Source organism: Puntigrus tetrazona, unplaced genomic scaffold, assembly GCF_018831695.1.
Source record: "Puntigrus tetrazona isolate hp1 unplaced genomic scaffold, ASM1883169v1 S000000520, whole genome shotgun sequence".
NCBI classification, from domain to species: domain Eukaryota; kingdom Metazoa; phylum Chordata; class Actinopteri; order Cypriniformes; family Cyprinidae; genus Puntigrus; species Puntigrus tetrazona.
This window is the reverse complement of record NW_025048156.1, coordinates 82,202-106,752: the sequence shown is the minus strand read 5'-3', so window position 1 is coordinate 106,752 and position 24,551 is coordinate 82,202. Positions and strand designations below refer to the sequence as shown.

Here is a 24,551-nt window from a genome sequence, read left to right as displayed (position 1 = left end):
ACTGGACATCTTCCGATTTTGAAGGGTAATAAGCTGGATGTGTCTTTCATCTGCAGCAGTAAGTTTCCTTGGCCGACCACTGCGTCTACGATCCTTTACGTTGCCCATTTCTTTGTGCTTCTTCAAAAGAGCTTTAAAAGTGTAACCCTTTATATGGAACTGGCTGACCATTTGCACCACTGACCACAAGTAGATGGCTCAAAGGCTTAATAGGGTGATTAGTCAAGCGAGCTTGGTAGAAAGACCATGAGAGGGTGGTCACCTGTGACCCTGTGTCTAGTAAGAAATGACACTCAGTTCCTGAGATTTTGACTTGCGCTGTACACTTTGATCCTACCAGTCAGTGTAAACTGGATTGATGTGCAGGGAATTTATAATGCATTTTCAAATGTTTTTTATTGGGACAACCTTTTAAGTTGACTAATCCCAGTTTGCCCCTCAACTGGAACTGGAACTGCCACTTGACCATTCTCTTTATCCCACTCTTGTTGCTTCAACCGCAACTAAGTTTGTTTCTTTTCAACTAACTTAGAGTTAGGAGGATTCTTACAGGTGACAGAAATGTGGCCATCTTCACCACACCTGAAACAGTAACCAGGAAGTGGTCTGGTTTTCTTGATAGGATCAGTATTTGGCTTCAGAGAAAAATAAAGTAGAAATATTGACAGAATTCACTAGAGCAATTAGATATTATGTCACAATAAAAGAGAAATTCAATAACATTCAATTCAAGGTACAATACTATGAGCTAATCTGGGTGCGCCCGATAACTACAGGTTTTAGAATAAACTCACACCAATGAAATGGTCACAATGATAAAGACTATCAAATAACAAATAATATCAAGAATAAACCTTTCAATAAGTTTCAAAATGCAAAGTTCAGTGAAAACACTTTGTACAATCACATAAATGTGACTCAAAACACAAAAGAAAACAAAGATTCAATAGAAAAGAATCATTCAGAAAAAATAGTTTGGACAGTTCTCTCAGTTCAAAGATTAATTTTGGTAAACTTGATTCCTTTGATTTAGTTCAAACTATTCGGTCCATATAGTTCGGTTCAATAAGTCCATTCAGAAGAATGGTTCAGTTCAGTCCATTCATTAAACTCGGTTCGATTGCAGTCAAAAGCAGTCAGACTGCTTTGAAATCTTTGTCTGGGAGAGACCTTGTTTGATGCAGTATAACTAGCTTGTGTCTTGTTGCTGTGCTGAATCTTTCCACGACATGAAACTGTCTTTCACAACCTCAACTGTTAACAATGATTAAGTAGAGATTACTTTGTGTTTGTAAGTGGTTTGCCATCAACCAGAAAAGGATTGTGTGGCATTAGTATAATTTGCATTCAATAAGAAACAGAAATTTAAAAAGCATGTATTTTCATTTTTCTTTCATATTCCCTCTTGGCTTTCTACACCTTTGCTTCTAAAATTGGTCTCAGTGTGAAAGGAGAAAAAAAGAATGATGTTGATACACATAAAGCAGAATCTTCAGAACCCAGCTATGTGTCTTTGAAGAGTGACACATCCATGGGAATACCTCCTCTTCTGAGTGATGGAGCAGAGACCTCTGACCCTGAGTGAGTATAAAACACTTACAGATGTTTAAATACTTATTTAAAGTAAACCCTTAAAAATTCACATTGTGACTTTACCAAGTTTGCTTTTAAATTAAAATACATTCAGAGCTTTTATTTTGCATAAATATATTCTAAATTTTGAAAATAATATGCTGCCTTCACACACACAGACACACACACAGAACGCTCTTATGCTTTTTACAGTTTTTCTGTTCATCTCAATGTCTGCAGACTGAGAAGAGGAGAAGTGAAACAATCAGTGATGCCCTTTCTGAGTGGCATTTTCTCCTACGTTCGTAATCTCTTCAGGAAGAACAACAACATAACGGCCCTACATACAGTCAAGGGTCAACACAAAACCAGCATGAAGAGAAGGTATATCTTATTTGAAGGAATCAAATTAGAAGAGAATCAAACCCCCCTGAACAGGATCTACACAGAGCTCTACATCATAGAGGGAGAGAGTGCAGGAGTGAATGAAGAACATGAGCTTTTAAGAATGGGGAAAACAGCCAGAACACAAGACGCTCCAATTTACTGCAATGACATCTTTAAACCCTTACACGAACCAGATTATGAGGAGGAAAATAAAATCAAGACTGTTCTTACTAAAGGCATCGCTGGAATTGGAAAAACTGTCTGTGTGCAGAAGTTCATTCTGGACTGGAGTGAGGGAAAAGCCAATCAAGATGTAGATTTCATGTTTGTGTTTCCATTTCGAGAGCTGAACTTGATTAAAGATCACCAGTACAGTCTTCACAGACTTCTGCTGCACTTTAACCCTAAACTTCATGATTTAAAATCAGACATTTATGAGGAGTGTAAAGTTGTGTTCATCTTTGATGGTCTGGATGAAAGTAGAATGACACCAATGTTTTCAGATGATGAAAAAGTTTGTGATGTGAATGAGTCTTCATCAGTGGATGTGTTGATGTCAAACCTCATCAGAGGAGATCTGCTTCCCTCTGCTCTCATCTGGATCACCTCCAGACCAGCAGCAGCCGGTCAGATCCCCTTAAAATACATCAACCGTGTGACAGAAATTCAGGGATTCAATGATCCTCAGAAGGAGGAATATTTCAGGAAGAGAATCAGTGATGATCATCAAGCCAGCAGAATCATCTCACACATTAAAAGATCAAGAAGCCTCCACATCATGTGTCACATCCCCGTCTTCTGCTGGATCTCAGCCACTGTGCTTCAAAATCTCCTGGAACAAGATGAGAGTGCAGAAATTCCGCAAAATCTGACTGAAATGTACATCCATTTCTTGTTGACTCAGATCAAAATGAGGAATCAGAAGTATGATGAGAGAAATCCAGAGAAACTTGTGAAGTCCAGCAAAGACGTGATTGTGAAACTTGCTGAACTGGCTTTCAAACAGCTGATGAAGGGCAATATGATGTTTTATAAAGAGGACCTGATTGAGAGTGGCTTAGACGTTACTGACGCCTCAGTGTATTCTGGTATTTGCACTGAGATCTTTAAGGAGGAATCTGTGATTCATGAGAGGAAAGTCTACTGCTTCATTCATTTGAGCTTTCAGGAATTTCTAGCTGCTTTATATTTGTTTTACTCTCATGTAGTCAGGAACGAGGAATCACTGAAGTCCTTTTTGAATGAAGAATGTCAGCGGTACAGTTGTCAAAACTCATATGAGCTACTGAAATCAGCTGTAAATAAATCCTTAGAGAGTAGAAATGGACACCTGGATCTTTTCTTGCGGTTCCTGATGGGCATCTCATTGGAGTCCAATCAGCGACTCTTACAGGATCTAATGAAAGACACAGTGAAGTGCTCAGAAACCATCAAGAGAATCACGCAGTACATTAAAGACAAACTCAATGCTGATAAACATCTCTCAGCTGACAGAAGCATTAATCTGTTCCTCTGTCTGCTGGAAATGAAAGATCAGACTCTGTACAGAGAGATTCAGGAGTTTGTGAAATCAGAGAATCACTCAGTGATGAAACTCTCTCCGTCTCAATGCTCAACAATCGCCTACATGCTTCAGATATCAGGCGAGGTGTTGGATGAGTTTGCTCTGAAGAAATACAACACATCAAACGAAGGTAGAAGGAGACTAATACCAGCTGTGATGAACTGCAGAAAAGCTCTGTGAGTATCAGTGTATGGACTGACTAAACATGCTTATTTTGATGAGACACTAATATTTATTCACTGAACCAAGACACTGTAATAATTTACAGGTAAATTGGAAGCTGTTTTAAGAGGTCAGACATGTCCAAACAACATGGCATTAGTTATCTCAAAAGGAGGTTATGATCATGTGCAGAGTTGGTTTTGTTGAAATGCTGTTGGTAAAATCTTTGCAAATACAGAAGTTTATAAGTTTCCTGCTTCATTTTAAATACCAGCTGCAGTAATAAACTCCTGTTTACTGTTACTGAATTCTGAATTAGCCTGATTGGCTGATTAACTGCACAAACCACCAGAGGGGCAGAGACAACTTGCTATATAAGTAGGCTTAGAGGGCCATCTAATCAGAATTTTTTTCTTTAGCAATGAGACTCTTCTGAAGTCAAAGAAAGCACAGCCTGCTCTCCTGTCATTGAATCATGACACCTGCAATGGAAGGAGTTCCCCTGTGGCCATCCAGTGCTAGAAAAAGAGCAAATTCTCTGAGCTAATCAAGTGCATTGTTTCAAATGTTGCTTTGCAAGTGTAGCTTGTATAAGGGGTCCGTGGATGATAACAATGAGTGTGGCCTTTCTGGGGTTTCCCATGCAGCTCATGAAGGCTTCATGTTCTCACTGCGAGAATATGAACCTCACCTGACTTTGCTCATGGATTGCCTTATTTCATGAAGACAGTCCTCCCTGCTCTATTCTCCTAACTCCTTTCTGCCCCAAGAGAAAGAAGCAGGGGAACAGTGTAGCCATCTTTTTGGGCTCAATAGATATTGGCCCAGCATTTGCACACTTACACTCCCTGAAGTAAACCAGGCTGCTCGCATCTAATGTGGGGTGCTGATCCTCATGTGCAAAGCACATCAGTGATATGAGGTTGAAGCTGATTCTCAGTGTGTTACAATAAAGAGCCTGAAGGTCCCCCTTCATTTAAGTCTATGTGGCCCAATATAGACTTGGAGTTGATAAGTGTCTTCATGCATGCTGTGGAGGAACTCCTCGCCAAATGTTTAAAAGGAGAACATCAGTCTTTCTCTTGTTTGGAGCTCCTGAACATTAGTCTTTGAAACCCTCAGATTCATGAGCCCTGCAGAGCTATGCAGAGGCTGGCCAGGAAAACTCAGCTCTACATGCAATATCTTTGTTACAGGTATTTCTGGCTAAACCTGCAGACATCGAGAGTTTGGCATCTGACACCTTCAAGACAGGTATGGACCGGTGCGCTAAAAAGGCAACGACAAACCAACAGTCACATGGGCGAGTGCTGGCATTTATTAGTAGTACCTCTGGCTACAGCTCTGTCTAAGGCTCCACCATGCTCTCAAGTGTTCAGTCTTTAGTGACAAACCAACAGTCAAGATCAAGTGTCATGTGCTAACCTGCAGTGGTGCTGACTTATCAAGTCTTTTGACATCCATTGTGGGGAATCATTCTCTTGAGACTGGCTGGAAAAATGGCTGGAACAACTTAGTCATTAAGTTCCTTAGAAGCACTTGGTGGTGTGGTATTACAAATTTAGGTTAAATATAGGTTCCAATAAAACAGTATGAACAGAAAAAAAGTTATGTATATTGTGATTTCCATACTGAGAGCTGGAAGCCTAGGTCCTGAGCAGTTTCTGAACATCTGACAGGTTTCCCAAGTTACAAGGTACAAATGTGCCTTTTGTTTCAGGGATTCTATAGCACCTAGGCATTTGAATGACACTTGTATGCTAAATAGATCAAGGCTCAGAAAAAGATCCTGTTCTGGGCCAAGTTCCTGTTCTGTATTTGTATGCTTTTGTTTTAATGGTCTCCACCTCTATGTAGTCCTCCTCCTTGAAACCTATATACTCCACTGTGCTGGGTCTTGGATTTTCTTAGAGATTTTTCTTGAAGATTTTCTTGGAGAATTCTTGAAGACTTCTTGCAGACTTCATACAGTCAGCTTAAGTGTCAGGGGCCTGGTAAAGTGGAATCTCTGTTTGGGAGATTTGTGTGGCCGCTGGCTAGTTATGGGAAAGTAACATTGTTATATAAGTTGTAACTAACTTACAATCTCAGTTCCTTATCTTTTAACACACTTTAAATTTAACTCATTTTTTAACACTGAAAATGTGTTACTAAAAATCGTATTTCAACCTGTTATAGGCTTGCTGACTGTAATCTCACTGATCAATACTGTGAAAGTTTGTCTTCATGTCTACAATTATCAAACTCACTGAGAGAGCTGGACCTGAGTAACAATGACCTGCAGGATTCAGGAGTGAAGCTGCTCTCTGATGGACTGAAGAGTCCACACTGTCAACTCAACATACTGAGGTAAGAAAAGCAGATTTCACATGATTATTAAATGATTTACTGTTTTTGTTGTTGTTTTTAATATATCACAGACCCTAGTGTGTCTGAAAACATGGGGGTTTGTATTTGCTCCAGCTTGCTGTTTTAATTAACTTTTTAATTTTTAATTTGATTAAATGATTTACTCAGTGATTGAATTAGTTAAATTGAGTAAAACATTGAAACCAACATTACTTCATCTAAACTGAATCTGCAAACTGTGGATAAAAGGGATACACTGAAATAATAATAATAATAATAATAATAATAATAATAATTTGTATTATTATTTATTTTAGTTTTTGCTGAATTACAGGAATTTGTACATTCCTGTGTTTGAATCAGTTTAAGATCTTCAGACCCACATGAAGTGATATTTAGTGTTTATTTTGTATGTTTGTAGATTATCTGGCTGTATGGTGACAGAAGAAGGCTGTTGTTTTTTGGCTTCAGCTCTAAGTTCAAACCCCTCACACCTGAGAGAGCTGGATCTCAGCTACAATCACCCAGGACCATCATTAGTCAAGCTGCTCTCTGATCCACACTACAGACTGGAAAAACTCAAGTATGTTCAACACAAATAATCCTGTCATTTGTGTTGTCATTGAAAAGTCATTGAAAACTCATATCTATGTAGATCCCTGCATACAGAACAATATATTGTTTGGCATTTATCATGTCTATATAATAAAAGGAAAACAGAAAATAACCTAATTGTAATAAACCAAATTTTGATATTCTACTACTAATAACAATATAAAACACACTATATATATATATATATATGAAAACAAAATCTGAAAACACAAGATCATAGTCTAATTGATAAGAAATGGTGCTTGACCTTGTGAAACCAAATAAAGGAGATTAGCTTAGTGCTGCTGAACAGCAAGAGATTAATGCAGTTAGTGGATGAATGTCAGTTATTAAACTTTTAAAACACCTGCACAAGTGAAAGGATATAGATCCAAATTATTAGGAAATGTAGAGCTTAGAATGTAGCCGGAGCAAACCCATGCTAGGAGTTTAAAGTATCTTTGGCCTTGTTTACACTTTGCTCTTAAGTGACACAGGTCGGATCTGTTCTATGAGAGTGTAAACAGGAAAAATTGCTTTCGGATTTTGAGAGCAGTTTCAGGCCTCATTCATATGTGGAAATAAAGATATAAATATACAGATATAAATCAGATATGTGCCAATGCGACAGTCAGATCAGATTTTCTGAGGCATTGCATTATCTACGTCATTAAAACTGTGACAATTTAGTACTTTATCGCGGTATGTGTAGAACGAACAAACGATATGGGTCACAATTGGGTCACAATGTGTAAAAATAGGTCCAAAAAATAGGCAACAAATCAGAATTAAGCATCAGGACCTGACGTGTAAACAAGGAAGGAACTTTGGCGTAAGGTTGGAGGTTTGGTTCAGCCAAAAATTATACGTCTGTTATCGTGTACTTACATTGCATTTAACACAGAACTTTGGTAGTAATGAAACAGAATGAATTGCACAGTACTACTGCAAACATTCATCACACTACCTGATCTTCTGTCAGTAACCAAGAGTAAAAAGTGTCACAATGCTTTCATCCACGGAAACAATTAATGAGAAAACATGAGCATTAACAAAATTCTACATTATGTTGTTTTTACAGTCTGGAACATGGAGGAGAGCTCAGGATTACAACAGGACCACAAAAATGTAGGTCCCTCCCACACCCAAATTTGATCACTGTTTCGTTGTTTTATCGTGTTGTAATTTATCTTCTTGTGTTCAGATACATGTGATCTCACACTGGATTTAAAAACAGCAAACACATATCTGTTTCTGTCTGAGAAGAACAGAAAAGTGACACATATGAGAGAGAAGCAGCAGTATCCTGATCACCCAGAGAGATTTGATGAGTGTTATCAAGTTCTGTGTGGAAAGGGTCTGTCTGGACGCTGTTACTGGGAGGCTGAATGGACTGGGAACGTTTATGTATCAGTGACATATAAAGGAATCAGCAGGAAAGGAGAGAGTGATGACTGTTTATTTGGATACAATGGAAAGTCCTGGAGTTTGAACTCTTCTAATAATTTCTTTGTCAGACACAGTAATAAGATGACACAAATATCTGCTCCTTTGTGTCGTTCTAACAGAGTAGGAGTGTATCTGGACTGGTCGGCTGGCATTCTGTCCTTCTACAGCGTCTCTGACAAACACACACTCACACACTTACACACGTTCAACACCACGTTCACTGAACCCCTCTATGCTGGATTTGGGCTTTATTCTGGTAGTTCATTGTCTCTGTGTGAGATTAAACAGCCATTCAAGAGAACTAAGTGAGACACGCCATTCAAGGAATCCCAATTTATATTCTCAAGTCAAGTCAACTTTATTTATTTAAACCCACTGCATCTTCCTTGTGAAATTAATATATCATACACTTGTATTATGACTTTCATAACATGGGCTTGGGGGTGAGCGTGTTAAAGAATTGTGCTATAATACAAACAAATACAACTTATTATATACATTACAAACACATTAAAAGATGTGTAGTATGTATGTAGATTTTTGTGAAAAATGTTTTCTGTTTTGGGTGGACGAGCTTCTTTTATAAAATTATATAGCTTATTTACTATTATATTAAGGGCTTTCTCTGCTAGTCTTTACAGAAACTAATCTTTGCTAAAAAAAACTTTTCGCCACTAGATAGTAGGCCTGAACATATTCAAAGAATAATTTAAGAAATGTGCATGTGTAAATGGAAAAAAATGGAAATTGTGGCACTGTTACAGTGTCTTTTTTAACTGCTACTGAGCTGTTAAATCCTGTGGTAGGACTGTCATTAACAAAAAGCCACTTTTGTGTCCACGTTTTAAACGTAATCTTAATTTACCAACTTGCAACAAAGGTCTAAAAGGGCGAAGTCCGGCGGCCGCATGCGCCCCGATCTCTGGTCCAGGGTGCGACGAGCGACGGTCTCTTCCTGCGGCTTCTCCTGGCTTGACCCAAACGGCCCTCGAGGGTGAACACACTGGTTTTTGTTGCCTGCCTGCCTGCAGTAGTAGTATTTGTACCTTGGTGTATGATTATAACTATTAAGAGTATATACTCGTCAAGTGCTCCTTCTCTACAACCACACCATGACGATGATAATAAGGGGAGAGCATTTCTTTTCTAAACGTGTTTTTTTGTGTATTAATTTGTTTTTTATTGTGGCCAAATCATCAGCCAGCCCTGTTTGTAGCACGGCCTGCCATTTGATAATCACAATAAGCTCAGCTCTCTCATAGAAAGTTGTCTTTCTGTGGCTCTTTGATGTGGTGTGACAGACTTTTATAGCAGCTATAGCGCACATGAACGGATCTAACATTTGTTGTTAAATTAAGCCTATAATTGCCAATGTATATCACTAATAATTAGGAATAAATTGTAATAATAGTAATCACAGCACAGTACTCCAGTACTCTTTCTCTCGTCTCCATTCTTTTTCTTTCTTTTTTTTTCTTTTCTCTCTTGCCCTTTTATAACATGAAAAACGTAATTACTGAAAAAATTAAACATTGGTTAATAGAGCAATGAATTTGCTATGAAGGCTATATATGAAGCTAGGAAGGCTATATAACCAAATTCATGTCATTTCGTCTTATATGTCTAATATGATGATTTTTTTCATCTCATCACATTGATAACTACATTGTAACTATCATTGTACATTGTGTAGGACTGAGCAAGCCGCCTTCTTGAAAGTGTCTTGTCAAAAGAGCTTCAGTTCTGTTAAAACTTGGATATTTCTTTAAAAAGTGTTTTGGTCATGTGACAAGTCAGAAGTGAAACTATGAACACACCCTTTTATAACAGGCCGAATGAGAACAACATCAAGAGAAAATAATGTAAATCAGTCAGAGAACAGATCGTTTTAATGCTGCCCTCCAAAGACGAAATGGACTGAATGAACTGGATTAAGTTTGTTTTTGATTTTCTTCATTGTTGAGAGGGAGATAGGTTTGAACAAACACGTTCTCATTCGTTGGAAAACCATGCAAATCTGCGTATGTAAATATTCCTATCAACAGTAATGTAAGAGTATTTTCAGATGCTATAGTATCTATTATTTTTCTTAGTAGCCTCAAAATATATAAAGTAATAGAGTAATATAATCATAACTATACTGTATCCTGTTTTTTCTATGAATATATTTGTGAGAATACCTTTTCTAGTGTCTTTGACAGAAAAGGAAGATTAGAGATTGGTCTGTAATTTAATTTTTTAAGTCTTCTATTAATCATTTCCAGTTCATATAATAAAGCAACTTTTAAACACGAAAGTAACCCACCCAGATGACAGCAAGAGACTTTCTAAATGAGTCATTGAGTTATTTATTCAGTCTCAGGCTAATTCGTTCAAGAATGAAACGAGCTCCTGTCGTTATGAATTCTGTTATATTCTATGGGTGATTTCAATCAATGATTTCAGTGTGTTGCTCTGTGATGAGCGACTGTTCTGCTGTGGTCTTAGTTTGGAACTAGTTTTTACAACATTATTGAAAATATTGTCTGAATTGTAAAGTGCACGTCGTTTGAACTCTTGCGTAAAATCAATGTCACATTTGTAATAGAATTAATTTTCAGAGGGAAAAATTTACTCTCTTGTGTTGCTTAGCAATGCATCATATTATAAATATTAAAAATTTCCCCCGCAGTATGTTTCTTCTTTGTGCAGTTATGTTATGCACTGAATTATTCCTTTAAAAACGTGGATTTATTAATGAAACACTTTATATGCTTTAGTTTCCTTTTGTGAAAATCTGTCACAATTGGTCAATTTAGAAAAAGTTGATTATTCACACTTTTATTTTACTTTCGTTTTAAGTAATGTTCCGCTTTCAATCTGACGCACACACGCTTGTTTTTGTGTTAATGTTATTGTTATTTTAGCTAAAAGTTTGTTCCGTAAATTAATTTAAACAGCATTACATTTAAAAAAAATTATTCATATTTGTCTAAGTCCTTTAACTTTAAATTAGATGGTGTAGGCTATTTATTTTTTAATTTCCCGCGATTTAAAATGTACTAATGCAACCCCTGTAAGGGTTGTTAAAATTTAGTAAACAGAACCCTATTTTTTGTTTATAAGCATATTTTTAAATGTGTATTATGATGCCTGTAAAGTTTTTTTTATATAAGTACCTTTAAGATCTAGGGCAAAGTGCAAAGGATCGGTTGTAAAAAAAAGTACTTGAGCAAAATGTGGGTTTCAACAGCAGTTTGGTTGATTGCCGTTGATTGGAGGATAATTAGTTCATGCCCGCCTTCTTTATAGGTTAGTCATACTTGATTGGTTTGGGGAGGGGGAAAGAAATCCGAGAAAGAGAAGGAACAGAAAAGAGGAGCGAGTGAGAGAAGCAGGTACATCTATCGATTTATTATTAAATCTAGTTAACTTTAAAAACTCTCGTAGAAGCGTTTGAGTTTGGTTGAGGTGTTCTATTTCGTTTGATTTATTTATTTTCCAATTATTCGTTTACTCGTGGACAACGAGTGAGAGTTAGCGGTTTTGAGTCTGAACGCGGTTTTGAGTCTGAACGCGGTTTTGAGTCTGAACGCGGTTTTGAGTCTGAACACGCTGTTTTAGGGCCATTACGCACTCAAGCCACGAATCAGGCCTGCATCGTTATGGTGTGAGTGGGCCCACAGTTTATATGGTTGTATATGTCGTAGTATGTGTGAAACGTTAACGTTACTGTTATCGTAATACTCGTGTACTATATTGTTTTTGTTTTAAAAAAAAAAAACTCTTTTTTTTTTTTTTTTTGCATACAGGTATTAGATTACTCATTTGTGAACTTTAATATCTCTAAAAGCGGTATCAGAGGTGAGGCTGGAATTTTATAGCCGAGAGATAACCTATAAAAGAACCCGCTGCTCTGCTGTAGAGTTTAGGTAAGGACACATCTAAGAGGGCAGGGGCGCTACACTAAATTTATGTTCAAGATTCTTTTTCTTTTTCTAAAGACTGTTGAGACGACAAAGAGACTTCATTTATTAAAATGCGAATTTCATAATCTACTCTAAGGTCAGTATGATTTGTTTTTTTTATTCTCTATAGTTATTCAAAATGTGTATATAATAAGCGAGTACACCATGCATCCTTTTTTCCAAACCATTTTTGGCTTGTTCCGTAAAAAAAAAGATAAAGCTCCGGCTAAATCCTTCTAGTTCTGTTTATTAATCAAAACGTATCGGAGCTTTTCTAACGCGTTTATGTTTCTTTCGGACAAATCTATTATGAAATATTTTAGTATTTTCAGTGTATTATCAGTATTATTTTCGTTTCTTAAATCTTTGAAATCTTTGTCTGACAAAGCCATTTTTGCTCATTGTATTTACACAGAGTACATGATACTTTATCAACTGTTTTAACTGAATTGGGTGAGTGTACCTAACAAACGATGGATCAGGATGAACTCGCACATGATTCGGGATCTCCAGAATCCATGTGTGTGTCTGTGAAGACTGACAAATCAATCGACTATCCACCTGCATTCACTGAAGCAGCAACCTCTGACAATGAGTGAGTGCAATGTGCTTTCTAAACTAACCCTAAAATACAAGAACACAAGAAAAATATCAGTAAAACACAAAGGCCATAAACTCATGAAGCCGCTGAATCATGTATTCTTTCGGTTTCTTTTTTTTAAGACCTTCTAGTGCATTAACTGGCATTATAATATCCTACGTGTCACACCTCTGATCAAACTTTTTATTAATAGTATGTTTTTGCGCATTAATTAGCAGCAAACATGCTTCAAGACTGGATAATGAATATGAATGTCTGATGATAGTGGTCTTAAATGAATTATTTCTGTTCTGTGTGTCCCAGCAGGACTTTCTGTGAAATTGAAAAAAAGAGGGTTTCTGTTCAGACACGTAAACGTAAAACGGCATCTCCAAAACCCAGCTGTGTATCTACGAAGCGTGACAGATCCATGGAAAATCACCCTGTATTTAGTGATGAAGCAGCGACCTCTGACCCCGAGTGTGTGCAATGTGATTTTATACTTTTAAGCAGGCATTTAGACGTTGAGATGTTCAGATGTTTCAGATGTTCAGTGCTGTGAAAAAGCTCAGCAAGTCATTTTCTGTTCAATGCTTTTCTGTATGAACCGTTTCAAAGAAGCTTTACTAAAAAAAATGGCAAAGGCAACTGTGGCCCTTGTGGTATGATGGTCAGTCGGAATGATCTTTTGGGTCTTTGTTTATCCATTAAGTAAGACTTGCTTAAATCATGGATATGAGTGACGATGAATACTAAAGCGAATGTTACAGTTGAATCATTTCACAGTGTAATTCTTTTGGTTCCTATCTTTTTAACACCTGGTGAGTGGTGAATTTATGCTCTTCACACTCTGCTCACGTATTATGATGTTCTGTGCGTCACACTTCTAATCAAACTTTTAGCCTTTTAATCATAGGCTAATAGTTTTTGTGTATCAAACATGCCTCAAAACCTAGCAATGAATATCTGGCAATAGTGGTCTTAAATGAAGTATGTTTTTATACTTTGTGTTCCAGTAGGTCTGCCGGTAAAATGAGACCATATGAGTGGAGAAAGGACAGGGCTTTTGTTTCGACACGTGAACAAAAAGCAGCATCTCCAGAACTCAGCTGTGTGTCTCTAAAGAGCGATGCGTCCATGGAATTGAGACGTGACCTCAGCGATGGAGCAGTGACCTCTGAACCTGAGTGAGTACTGTTTGATTTTACTTCTAAAGGGAAACATTTGAAGGAGTTCTGATGCACACACACACACACGCACACACTAAGTTATTTACACTATCTGACACAGCTGTGTTTAAAATTGAACTGGAAGTTAAGTGCTGGGCGTCCGGTTAGAGGAGAACTGACCCCAACTGAGTCTGGTTTCTCCCAAGGTTTTTTTTTTTCTCATTCTGTATGGATGGGGTTTTGGTTCCTTGCCGCTGTTGCCTCTGGCTTGCTTTGTTGGGGACACTTAACTTCTAGTGATTATCGTTGAATTGAGACCGTCTCTGCATTTAATAACAAATTGATCACTCTTGTCATTATACATCCCTGTCATTGTACTCTTCTACATTATACTGTACAGTGCTTTGATGCAACCTGTGTTGTTAAAAGCGCTGCATAAATAAAAATGATTGAAGGAGACTTTGACATCTTGAATTTGAAAAATGCTGAATGTTAAGCTGGTAATGTAAGTCAAGTTTTTTTTTTTTCATTGAATTTTTTAAAATAAAACCCTGAGACAAGGCGTGGGGTTGGGGCTTGCTTGCGAGTGCCTTGTGGCTGGATTTTACCCTTTGGGGCCTGGCCAGCAACATGGGCCAACCTCCCTTGGGCCCACCACCTGCAGGAAGGACCGTAAGGGGCCAATGCACTGTGGATTGCCCGAAGACAGGGACCTCGCCAAACCAGTCCTTGGACACAGAATCAGGCTCTAGGGACATAGTATCTCACCTCGCTGGAGAGGAAGGAGCGTGAGTTAGTGCGGAAGGTTGAGAAGTAACGACTAGAGATAGTCGGGCTTACCTCCATGTACAGCTCGGGCTCTGGAATCCATCTCCTCGAAAGTATTTGAGGAAAAACGTTTATTTCATAATGATATTTTCCCTTATTTTAAGTTTGTATCATCCAATGAATAAATAATTTGTTTAAAAATAAAAGTTTGAAAGGATTGACAATGAATAATTTTTTACAGCCTACTTTGATCCTGTTTTAGGCCATCATTATACATGTATTTGAAATACTGCCCATCCCGGAGTAGGCCATAAGATCTTCCTAAAGTATAGTCACAAAGTATAACATTTGTTTTTGATCCTATAAGAATGCTTATGCAGTCATACTGGAGAGGAACTGATTTTTAAAAAATTACTTTTATTTTTAATTTATGATGTCTCTAAAATGTAAGCATCATGTATATCTAAAGTATAGCCTGTCAGGTGAAACCATTCAGGCTATTGTTCCTGTTTGGAGATGCAGTATCTGTATGATAATTGTTACAGAGACTACGGACAGTCTGAAACGACACTTGTCTCAGTTTGGGATTAAATTAGATATTCAAGTTTGGTGTGCTGGTAATATTTGTAATTGCTTTTTTTTACAAAGTCATTTTTTTTCTTATGTCATCTCACTGTTTCTGCAGAGTGAAGAGAAAAGATGTGATTAAATCAGAGACACAAGATCTGACCTGCACTGCCTCTGACTGTCAGACCCTTACCATGCAGAAAGCAAAAGACAAGCATAAAACTAGCATGAAGAAAATGTATGAGAGCTTATGTGAAGGAATCATACGACAAGGGAATCAAACACCCCTAAACAGGATCTACACGCAGCTCTACATCATAGAGGGAGAGAGTGAAGGAGTGAATGAAGAACATGAGATTTTAGAGATGGAGAAAGGAGTCAGAACACCAGATGCTCTAATCCACTGCAATGACATCTTTAAACCCTTAAATCAACCAAGATGGGAGGAGATGCATAAAATCAAGACTGTTCTTACTAAAGGCATCGCTGGAATCGGAAAAACCGTCTCTGTGCAGAAGTTCATTCTGGACTGGAGCGAAGGAAAAGCCAATCAAGATGTAGATTTCATGTTTGTTCTTCCATTTCGAGAGCTGAACTTGATTAAAAATCAGAAGTACAGTCTTCACAGACTTCTGCTGGACTTTCATCCTGAACTTCAAGATCTGGACTTACAGATTTTTGAGGAGTGTAAAGTTGTGTTTATCTTTGATGGTCTGGATGAAAGCAGAATGACGCTGATGTTTTCAGATGGTGAGAAGGTCTGTGATGTGAATGAGTCTTCATCAGTGGATGTGTTGATGTCAAACCTCATCAGAGGAGATCTGCTTCCCTCTGCTCTCATCTGGATCACCTCCAGACCAGCAGCAGCCGATCAGATCCCCTCAAAATACATCAACCGTGTGACAGAAATTCAGGGATTCAATGATCCTCAGAAGGAGGAATATTTCAGGAAGAGAATCAGTGATGAGCATCAAGCCAGCAGAATCATCTCACACATTAAAAGATCAAGAAGCCTCCACATCATGTGTCACATCCCGGTCTTCTGCTGGATCTCAGCCACTGTGCTTCAAAACCTTCTGAAACAAGATGAGAGTGCAGAAATTCCTCAAACTCTAACTGAAATGTACATTCACTTCCTGTTGACTCAGATCAAAATGAGAAATCTGAAATATGATCAGAGAGATCCTGAGAAATTGCTGAAGTTAAAAAGGGATATGATTGTGAAACTTGCTGATCTGGCTTTCAAACAGCTGATGAAGGGCAATGTGATGTTTTATGAAGAGGACCTGATTGAGAGCGGCATAGACGTCACTGACGCTTCGGTTTATTCTGGGATTTGCACTGAGATCTTTAAGGAGGAATCTATGATTCATCAGAGGAAAGTCTACTGCTTCATTCATCTGAGCTTTCAGGAGTTTCTAGCTGCTTTATTTGTGATTAACTGTTGTGTTACCAAGAACACAAAGTTCCTGAAATCATTTCTGAATAAAAAATATAAGCGGTACAGTTTACAAAACTCTATGTATGAGTTACTAATAACAGCAGTTGAAAAGTCCTTACAGAGTGAAAATGGACATCTGGATCTTTTCCTGAGGTTTCTGCTGGGCGTTTCACTGGAATCCAATCAGAGACTTTTAAAGGATCTACTGACACACACAACAAACAGCTCAGAGACCATCGAGAGAATCACACAGTACATTAAAGAAAAAATCAAGAGTGATGTTGGTCTCTCAGCTGAGAGGTGCATCAATCTGTTCCTCTGTCTGCTGGAAATGAAAGATCAGACTCTATACAGAGAGATTCAGGAGTTTGTAAAGACTCGATCAGTCAAATTACTCTCTCCTGGTCACTGCTCAACAATCGCCTACATGCTTCAGATATCAGACGAGGTGCTGGATGAGTTTGATCTGAAGAAATACAACACATCAGATGAAGGTAGAAGGAGACTGATACCAGCTGTGGTGAACTGCAGAAAAGCTCAGTGAGTATTCATTTACATGATTGGAGATAAAACCAAATATGTTTTTTTTTTTTTTTTTTTTTTTTTTTTTTTTTACTGATTCACATAATTTCAATCAATATATATCACCCGATCCTAGCAGTTTTTTAGTAATTTTTTTTTTCTGGAATTTTCCACCTCTGTTGGACCTCAGTACAATTTTTTTTTTTTTTGTACCATAAACATTACTTTGTCTTATGTTTTCCTTTTTTGATTTCTAAAAATAAATAATGCCTCAGATGAAATTTAGATTTATTTTTTTTTGCATTAAGGTTTCTGGTTGTCTAATTCTGCCAGGTCAGAAAATCTAAAAAGAAAACACACCACCAGTGGATTCTGATTCTAAACCTTTTATCCAGTAAATATTTTCTGTTTGCAGCTGGTTTCTATGTAGCTAGCTTTTTAAATAAGACCACCTCTGGACCATATACAGAGTCCAAGGCAGCACTTTATGCGTCTTATCAACGTGACCTATAAAAGAGGTGGAGTGAGCATTATCATTTAAAGAGACCTTCACCCTCATATCAATCCAAACCTCAAAGCCTTTAAACACAACCGATGACATTAATACTCTGTCAATTTTCTGTCCATTGAAAGTGTAGACACATTCATAAAGAACATCAAAACTGAAGCTCAAATGCCCTTGTTTGATAAGCAGGAGCCTATGAGGTTTGTTCTTGTGTGTGAACTAGCCACAAAAATTACCATAAATAAACATTTAAACATTACAAGTACTTTTATTTCATCTGTTGAACGCCCCATTTTTCAAGTTTAAATCTTGTTAATCTACTCTCCTTTCTGGTTTGTGGTTAATCCTAGACAGGATACAGCTTTGGTTGAATTTACTGGTGTTACATCCCCTATTGGTGTGATGGTCTAGGGTAAATAAGGACGCACATAACCGGGAGAAATAACCCTCTTGAATGACATCCGAGAACGGGGGCTTCCCTAACTGAAACATAAATACACAAAGCAGCACCCGCTCCTAAACTAGTGTGTTTAACATAGGTACACCTACGTGTTGGGATTTGTACGTCACGTGACATCCTTTACTCCCTCTTCTCTCGGGAAAATTAGCTCATATCTAGTTGTTCGATAACAGTACTCAAACGAAACCACAGCACAAATGAGGTACGGTGAAGCTAGCAACAACTCCACCGCCCTCTCGAAGCTCGAATGCTGCGTCATGGCTTCTGTTTGGACCTCCAGATCTTCACAGACGGTCAGACGAACCAATAAAGAAACCTAATAAAAACACGGTCACGTAACACTGGTTATGCACATTTACATATTTCCAAGCTGACAATATAACATGAAATCTAGGAAAATAACATAAAAACACCAATAGGTTTCTTTTTGCACTAATGGACCTGTCACATCAAACTATCTGACAAAAGTAATAATAAATAAAAATTCTATAAATGTTAACCAAAAATGGTACTAGAAAACACTGAAAATAATGTGACCAAAGGGACATGTTAATTTAAAGGTGTGTCCACTAATTAGCATCACAGGTGTCATAACAGCAGTAAACCTCCCTGGAAAAATTGATGACAAATCAAGCCAAATAAGCAATATGCCAAACATATGTTGACAAGCCACAAAGCTTTCGAGAATGTCCTGTGATGGACAAAAATCGCTTTGCCAATGCACATCAGCAAGAAACAGGCATGGACAAAAATGATGGTACCCTAGAAAACACTGAAAATAATGTGACCAAAGGGACATGTTAATTCAAGGTGTGTCCACTAATTAGCATCACAACAGAAAAGACATCACTAAAATTACCCAATCACAGACAAGAGGAGGAGAGAAACAGAAACAAATACGGTCACGTAACACTGGTTATGCACATTTACATATTTCCAAGCTGACAATATAACATGAAATCTAGGAAAATAACATGAAAAAAATGTACATGGCACCAATAGTTTAATTACTTTAAAGTGTTGCTGTGATGTTTCTTTTTTGCACTAATGGACCTGTCATAGTTTGAGTGGGAAGATGACATGAAGCTATCTGAGGTTAGCTGTGGTGTAATGCAGAGTTTAGCTCCAACCCTAATCAAGCACATCTGAAGCAGCTAATCAAGCTCTTACTAGGCAAGTTAGAAAATTCTGTGCAGGTGTGTTGAGGAAAGTTGGGGCTAAACTCTGTGGGACACTGGCCCTTCAGGACCGAGTTTGGACAGCGTTCTTGTAAATAATTACATTAAACATTAATGATATCTGCTACATTTATCAATAATGTTGGTTCTGTTCTGTTACCCTAGGGTGATTATTCTGCTTTTCCCCAGAACAGAACCATCCCCCCAACCTAAAATGTATGGTAATCGTAAATTATATTGACAATAATGGTCCTGGCAAAAGCTTGTTAAAGGAATTCCTTAGCTTATTGCAATCACGGTGGCAGCCAAATACAGCACAGCTTAACCCTCCACACATTATTTTACTATTACTTTTGTTTTTGCCCCATTTTTCCTGAGCTGGTGTCTGACATTTTGTGCAGAAATGTTTTGGTTATTCAAACCAATTGTTGCAGCAACTGTCCGGGTGGCTGGTTTCAGTTAATCTTAGAGGTGACGCTGGATTTGAAGTTCCTGGGCTGGTGTGATTAGACATGGTCTGTGGTTGTGTGGCTGGTTGGATGTACTGGCAAATTTTCTGAAATGCCTTTGTAGATGGCTTATGGTAGAGAAATGGAAATTAAATTCATGTTCAACAGCTCTGGTGGACATTCCTGCAGTTAGCATGCCAATTACATACTCTCTCAAAACTTGCGACATCTGTGGCATTGTGCTGTGTGACATTTTAGAGTGGCCTTTTATTGTGGCCAACCTAAGACACAATAATCATGCTGTCTAATCACTATTTTGAAATGACACACTTGTGAGGTAGATAGAATATACACAGATTTAGATTTTTGATTTCAGGTTTTTGAATAATATTTAAGAGAAACGGGCCTTTTGTGTACAAAGTGTTTGATCTCTGAGTTCAGCTAATTAAAAATAAGGGCAAAAACAAAAGTGTTGCATTGGACTGGTTGTAGCTGTCAGGCATGCCTGTCAGATTAGTCAAATTGTCTGTCAATCAAGCTCTTTTCAAAAGGTCAGCTGAGCTTAATACTGGTGAATAGAATAGAATATGTTTCTTATGTATTTCTTATATAATCAGTACCATGTGTAGCACACAGAAAATAAATGTTTAACCAGCCATCTCTTCTCTGTTAAACTGTTACTGTACAACATTTGTTATAGACTTGCTGGCTGTAATCTCACTGCTCATTGTTGTGAAAGTCTGTGTTCATCTCTACAATTATCAAACTCACTGAGAGAGCTGGACCTGAGTAACAATGATCTGCAGGATTCAGGAGTGAAGCTGCTCTCTGATGGACTGAAGAGTTCACACTGTCAACTCAACACACTGAGGTAAGAAAAATAGATAAAGAGTCACTTAGTTATTATAGATCCTCTTTGATCTAGGCCTGATTTCCTGAGGAATTGTAATATATTTACATACTTATAGGCTAACTTCATCATACAGATATTTGCAGCAGTTTTTAATAAACATTACAGCATATTATGCATGGATAATTAGGTTGATGGCATTTACATGAAGACGATGGAGAAGCGACATTAACATGTTTTACCTAAAGGGGTCATATGATGTTGCTAAAAATATTATTTTGTGTTTTTTTTGTAATGCAATGTATTTAGGGAGTTTAAGGTTACAGGAACACATTTTCTTCCACATACTGTACATTATTGTTGCTCATCTGTGCTCTGCCTTTCTGAAAAGCCTAGAATTTTACAAAGCTCATAATTCTCCTTACAAAGTGATTGGCTGGAAACCTCAAGCATGTGATGAAAGCGTTACATAATTAGTGGTTATGCTGACTTATACTGTCTTTTTACACATTGCTCTTCGTAAACTTTACTATCTGTGCATTTGTGATCAGAGAAACAACAAACTCTACTCTACCATGCTCAAAACTTATGTGTGAATAGTCAGCGGCAAATCCTTTGACCCTCTTAGCGCCAAAGTCGCAAATTGCAACGAAACGTCATACTTCCTGTGTCAATGCAGCAAGCCATTGAAATGAATGGTCTTCATAGCTCATTGCATTCCACTACCTGTGTAAAATTGCCTTAAAATGTGTGTGTGTGTGTGTGTGTGTGTGTGTGTGTGTGTGTGTGTGTGAGAGTGAGACTTAGAGTGAGAGAGAGAGAGAGAGAGATCACAGTGGAGTCAGCTGTGGCTTGTGTACTGCAAATACAAATGAGCACTGTGCCTGTCACACCACACTGTTCTACTTTTTGGTCTTCAACTGAAACTAAAACTACTAAGGACATTACTATCTGTCTTTACATTTATTTTGAAAGAACCTGCAATTATGGTAAGGGGCTTTACATTTGTGACAGTTGCTTGTGGCATTTGAGCAATTACAATGCACTGTGTCTGCTGGCCAACCAGAGCGGATTATACTTGTTGGAAGGAGTATTTTTTTTTTTGTAGAAAATTACACCTTTGGAATAGGTGCTACATAAAGAAGCTACAATAATGTACAGTATTTAAAAATAATATTTTTTTTAACATTAAAGCATGTTCATATACACCTAATACACCAAATAATGATCTTTTATTATTTTTTCTTAATTTGATTAAATCTCTAGACATGAGTAAACAATAGATATTTAAATAAGAATTTATCTCCATCAGTATGGCCAAACACTTAAAATAAGTGCTAAATGTGTTAATGAATCTGGTGGTTGGTCCACCCTGATTCCATAATTTCTCAGCCTATCAAAGTGCTGCCAATCCAATCTTTGACTGATCAGTCGGATAGAGCGTGTGTTGCATCTCAAATATTAGTGAGCACTGTAGATGGAAACCATTGCACCTCTCCGCTGAGCCAGAGTATGGTGCTGGATGGACCATGGGACTGGAGTTGATTGTAGGTGAAGTGCTGATGGTGACTGGTGAGGGAGCAGTGACTGAAGCTGTGGGTGGTGAATGTAGTAGAACTCTCCGAAAGTTATTGACGAGTTTGTAGAAACGATTGTTGGTTTGTTGCTATAAATTGTTGACCCAGGAACACAATGAATTCAGCAAAATCAGGAAATGTGTGGGACAAATACTGAATGTAAAGGTTAAAAATGGCGCTAAAAAAAGTACACAAAATATTTTATCCCCTCTATTTGTACAGTTCAGACACATGAATTGATTAAATTAAAGAAAGAATAAATCTAATTCCAACTTCAAAGTTGGCAACCTTGAATACACATTCAAAAATGCTGCATAAAAAGACCTTGAAATCTGTGTCAAGTGAGCAGATGTTCGAATATGAGCTGTTTACATCTATTCATTTTGACCATTTTAGTAAATTACAGTAATATTGTGCATATTGTTCTCTACATTGTATAACTGTGTGTTCTCTGGGAATTTACCACTTCACTATGCTGTTCTTAGTGTCAAATAAGTCTCGGGAATTTATGTTACAATTACTGTTATAACCTTTATATTACTAATTCATACCAGTTTAGGCTGAATGTCAGTCCAGATGCAGAATTATCTTCTGGATGAAAATAATAATCATTAGTCATGTATTCAGTACAATGTACAGAAAACTTCAGTTAGCCATGTTTATTTCTGTGTTTTAGACTTGTTGGATGTAATCTCAGTGATCAGTGCTGTTTATCTCTACAATCATCAAACTTAATGAGAGAGCTGGACCTGAGTAATAATGACCTGCAGGATTCAGGAGTGAAACTGCTCTTGGATGTACTGAAGAGACTCAATATACTGAGGTAAAAAAAACAGATAAAATGTACTTGATTATGAAATTAAAGAAGCCTGCTTAGTCAGGGATGGGGTGGCTTAATAGTTTGTTGTGGTATAAGAGAGTTTATTGAAGTTAAGGTTGATAGTAACACACTAATTTAAACATATTTGTCAGTTAAATATTGAGAGTTTAATTACTAGAAATTATAACATCAGTTAAGTGAGCAATATGTAAACAATGCTGTTTCTGCATAGACAACAACATTTTAACTCACCATCTCCATCCATTAAACCATATAATCAGTAACTTGTTTGGCTTGTTTTATCCAACCATCTTCTCCTTTTTGAACGGTGTTACTGTACATCCTAATTTATAGACTTGCTGGCTGTAATCTCACGGCTCAGTGCTGTGAAAGTTTGTCATTATCTTTACAATCATCAAACTCACTGAGAGAGCTGGACCTGAGTAACAACAGCCTGCAGGATTCAGGAGTGAAGCTGCTCTCTGATGGACTGAAGAGTCCACACTGTCAACTCAACATACTAAAGTGAGAAAAAAATATATAATGATTAAAGTTGCCCTCTGCTCTGTTCCTCATCTTCTGGGTGTTTTTAATATATCAGTAATGTTTCTGAAGACTTTAAGATTGCATTTGCTCATTTGCTGTTTTATTCACTGATTAAAATGTCAAAGTTATGAGGAATGGAGATGAAAAGAAACAAACTTGCAGGAAATACACCAAATATGCAAAAAAATGTTTAGAAATATATTTCTGTCCATTGATTTTTCTGCAAGAAATGACAAGCTATGTTGATGAGTGATAAGTGGGGTTTTTTTTGATAGAAATCACAATATATTCTTTATAATTTAGAAATGAATGTTTTTTTCCCCAACACATTAAGAGGAAAAATAAAATGTGATACTTGGTATGTGTGTTTGTAGATTATCTGGTTGTGTGGTGACAGAGGAAGGCTGTTGTTTTTTGGCTTCAGCTCTAAGTTCAAACCCCTCACACCTGAGAGAGCTGGATCTCAGCTACAATCACCCAGGACCATCATTAGTCAAGCTGCTCTCTGATCCACACTACAGACTGGAAAAACTCAAGTATGTTCAACACTGACAATTATCCCGTCATGTCTGTGCTCTAAAGTCATTAAAACCCAGTGTATACCAATAGATCCTGCTTATACAACCCCTGGCAAAAAGTATGGAATCACCAGTCTTGGACGAGCCCTCATTCAGACATTTCATTCTGTAGAACAAACTCAGATCACAAACATGAAACAATCATGAAGTCATTCCAAAGTGCAACAAGAAATGAAGAAAAAACATTGTGATACTTGTATAGAGCAAGCACAAGGAATAAAATATGGAATCATTCAATTCTGAGGAAAAAATAAGGATTCATTCAGTCAATTTCCTTTCCTTAATTGTGCACCTGTGTCAGATTAGATCTGCTCGTTAGTCTGCAGTTAAAAGCATTGCAGTTATCGCACCTTGGAGGGCTGCTAGACCAAGTGGATTGGCAAGAGTCATGGCTCCAACAAGTGAGATGTCTCTTGAAACCAAAGAGAGGATTGTCAAACTACTTGAAGAAGGTAACTCTTCACGCATGGTTGCCAAAGATGTGGGCTGTTCACAGTCAGCTGTATCTAAGATATGG

General features: G+C 37.5%; 1 protein-coding gene across 11 annotated transcripts in view; it reads left to right on the top strand.

Annotated features, from left to right (window-relative positions):
• The window catches only part of LOC122334396 (NACHT, LRR and PYD domains-containing protein 3-like), a 31,653-nt gene that overhangs the window by 4,391 nt on the left and 2,711 nt on the right, over nucleotides 1-24,551 (top strand). Inside the window, exons 1-12 of one of the 11 annotated variants that reach the window (XM_043232276.1) lie at nucleotides 8,396-10,098; nucleotides 11,369-11,454; nucleotides 11,869-11,988; nucleotides 12,061-12,121; nucleotides 12,440-12,619; nucleotides 12,929-13,084; nucleotides 13,621-13,791; nucleotides 15,227-17,089; nucleotides 20,364-20,534; nucleotides 22,767-22,913; nucleotides 23,265-23,435; nucleotides 23,831-23,992. In XM_043232276.1, the coding sequence (XP_043088211.1) occupies nucleotides 12,498-12,619; nucleotides 12,929-13,084; nucleotides 13,621-13,791; nucleotides 15,227-17,089; nucleotides 20,364-20,534; nucleotides 22,767-22,913; nucleotides 23,265-23,435; nucleotides 23,831-23,992 (2,963 nt within the window). In that variant the 5' untranslated portion in view covers nucleotides 8,396-10,098; nucleotides 11,369-11,454; nucleotides 11,869-11,988; nucleotides 12,061-12,121; nucleotides 12,440-12,497. The other 10 variants (XM_043232274.1, XM_043232278.1, XM_043232275.1 and 7 more) reach the window with 10 other exon arrangements.